The following is a 2,572-nucleotide window of genomic DNA, read 5'->3' on the forward strand; positions in this document are numbered from 1 at the left end:
AAAAGGAAAGGGAAAAAAAAAAAAAAATGAAAGCAGAAAAACGGAAAGAAAAAAAAAAAGGAAAGCGGAAAAACGGTAGAAGGAAACAATGGAAAAACGAAAAAAGAAAAACAAATACTTCAAACTCTGGAAGGTCAACCACTTATGTAATTAATTCATTCAAATTATACGAATGTAGCTTCATAAATTGAGAGTAATTTATAAAAACATATATCAAATGAAAATGTGAATAAAATTTACCTCCCCGAACGCGAACCGCTTATTTTCCGTGTTCCAATTGTACATATTATGTAATGAAGCGTTTCTACAAACAACAAATGGGTGTCCAAATAGTACACTTCGAAAATTAAATTTCTCGAAAAAAGAGTATTATAAATTAATGATAAAAAATTTAAAACTAAAAACAACAAAATAAATATTAAAAGAAATATGTACACAAATATATACATATAAATGTACATATCATGAATGCACATAGCCAAATATGATTAATATAATATGCCTAGGTGCATTTGCAAAAAATTTGTGTTAACAAAAAAGGATTCCCTGAGGACGTAACATCACTGCATATGCAAATGTAGATCTTCACGATTTGAGACGATAAAACGTGTTACGAGATATATACAATCTTCAAAATACAACTAGCCCTTACTTTAATCCAATGACTTGATGTTTAACCGTTTTTTTTTTTTTTTGATAATTATATGCATGCAGGAAAAGGGTTAAAAGCTAACCAATTTTGAAACGGCCAAGCATACGTTGCGATATTTAAAAAAGCGAACAGAAAGCATATTGACTTTATTGTAGCCATAAGATGCATTAACTCTTCATGCTTGAATATTTTTTTTTTTATGAAGATTCTCAATCAATATTTTTATTTTCCCTACGTTCTTCTGTACAACTACAAATTTAGACAATTTTTTGTTTTATTTTTTTTACTACAAAGATATATTTTCTTTATAAAGGATTAATTATAAAACATTTGTATCTTTTAATTCACTACTTCTGGTTTGTTTTTTTCCCATTTTTTTTTTTTTTCATCCCAGTTTAGACTTTTTTCCCTACCTTTTTATATTGTCTTCTTTTCCTTCTATTTTTTCTCTTTGGGGGCATCTTTCGGCGTAGCAGCTTTGTCCTTTCCTTTTCCAGCTCCTCCTTTTGTCTCTTCCCCTTTTGCATCTCCTCCTTTTGTCTCTTCCCCTTTTGTCTCTTTCCCTTTTGTCTCTTTCCCTTTTGTCTCTTCCCCTTTTGTCGCTTCACATTTTTCTTTATTATTTGGGTCTAATTCCCCATTTTTACCGCTATTCCCCCTTAATTTATCATTTTTGCCTTTCCCTTTGATTTACCATTTTTATTTGCCTTATCACCATCCTCATCACCCTTCTCTTCGTTTTTTAATGGCCCTTTACCTGCAGGAGGCAATCCTCCATTTTGAATTAACCGCTCTACTTGTTCATCAACCTTTATTATCTCCAATTCGATTAAATCCTCTTTTGTTAAGTTACCAGAATTTTCCCCTTTGGGCGATTCTTTTATAATTTTATTTATGATACGATATTTTAATAATTTTTTTTTTAGTTCAATTTTTTTTTTAATTCCTTTTAACTGAATTTTATGTTTTCTATAATTTATCATAAAATTTTCTTCAATTTGACTTAATTCCTCAAGATCCTTCTCAGCATTGAGTTTAATTGTATTCTTTATCTTAATTTTTTCTACCATGTCATTTAATTTAATTTCTTCCACAAATAATTTAAATTTTAACTTTTGTTCTTCCAAGTTTAATGCAATTATTCCTGTTAATAAATCGATTATTTCTTTTATTCCTGTTGGAAGGAGTGGTACATCATTAACTGCGGTCGCCACTGTTTTATCTGTTTCTCCTTCTTCCTTCTTCGGCATTTTATTTTCTTCTTTCTTCTCTTCTGGTGGTTTTACTTCCCCACTCGTACTTCCCTCCGTAGACACCACTGTTTTAGCTTTCTCAGATTTTTCGCCTGCATTCCCTTCACCTTCTGCCAGCCATCTGCCGCACTGGAAATATGGATTTAGGTCATTCTGGATCAGCTTCTCTTTCAATGATTCCGTAACGGTGCCCTGTAGAGAGAATTAACAAATAGGTTTTTTTTTTAAAGAACCATCAATGTAGATGAGTTGATGCGTTATTTCAACCTTTGTCGTAAAACTGGCAATCGGGAATATGCATATGAATTGAGAACACAACATGGTTATCCATTCGTATGCATGTGCTTATTCCAGCTTGCCAATTTTGTGATCACTCTTAAGACTTACATTATAGGTGCGATGATGACGATGTATCCATATCAGAAATGGAACTGTAAGAATTTTTACAAAAAACAGGCAATTCATTTTTCCCTTCATTATGTAATTAAGGGGTGCAATGACATAGCGTCCACAAGAAAGCTCTTAACGATACCGTTTAGCACTGCCAAATGTTGTTGTATAATTCAAACACTGTATATGAAATATCTTTTTGAATTTCTCGTAATAATCTACTAATTTTGGCATACAAAAATAACTATAAAATGTACGGGCTTGCTATACGCAGGAA

General features: G+C 31.5%; 1 protein-coding gene across 1 annotated transcript; it reads right to left on the reverse strand.

Annotated features, from left to right (window-relative positions):
- Positions 1 to 1,311: 1,311 nt before the first annotated feature.
- On the reverse strand, positions 1,312 to 2,370 carry PCYB_041020 (hypothetical protein; the record flags this gene model as incomplete). Its single annotated transcript, XM_004225253.1, has 2 exons — positions 1,312 to 2,097; positions 2,293 to 2,370. The coding sequence occupies 2 exons, from the start codon at positions 2,368 to 2,370 to the stop codon at positions 1,312 to 1,314; spliced, it is 864 nt and encodes a 287-aa protein (XP_004225301.1).
- Positions 2,371 to 2,572: the final 202 nt, after the last annotated feature.

Source organism: Plasmodium cynomolgi, chromosome 4, assembly GCF_000321355.1.
Source record: "Plasmodium cynomolgi strain B DNA, chromosome 4, whole genome shotgun sequence".
Taxonomy (NCBI): Eukaryota; Apicomplexa; class Aconoidasida; order Haemosporida; family Plasmodiidae; genus Plasmodium; species Plasmodium cynomolgi.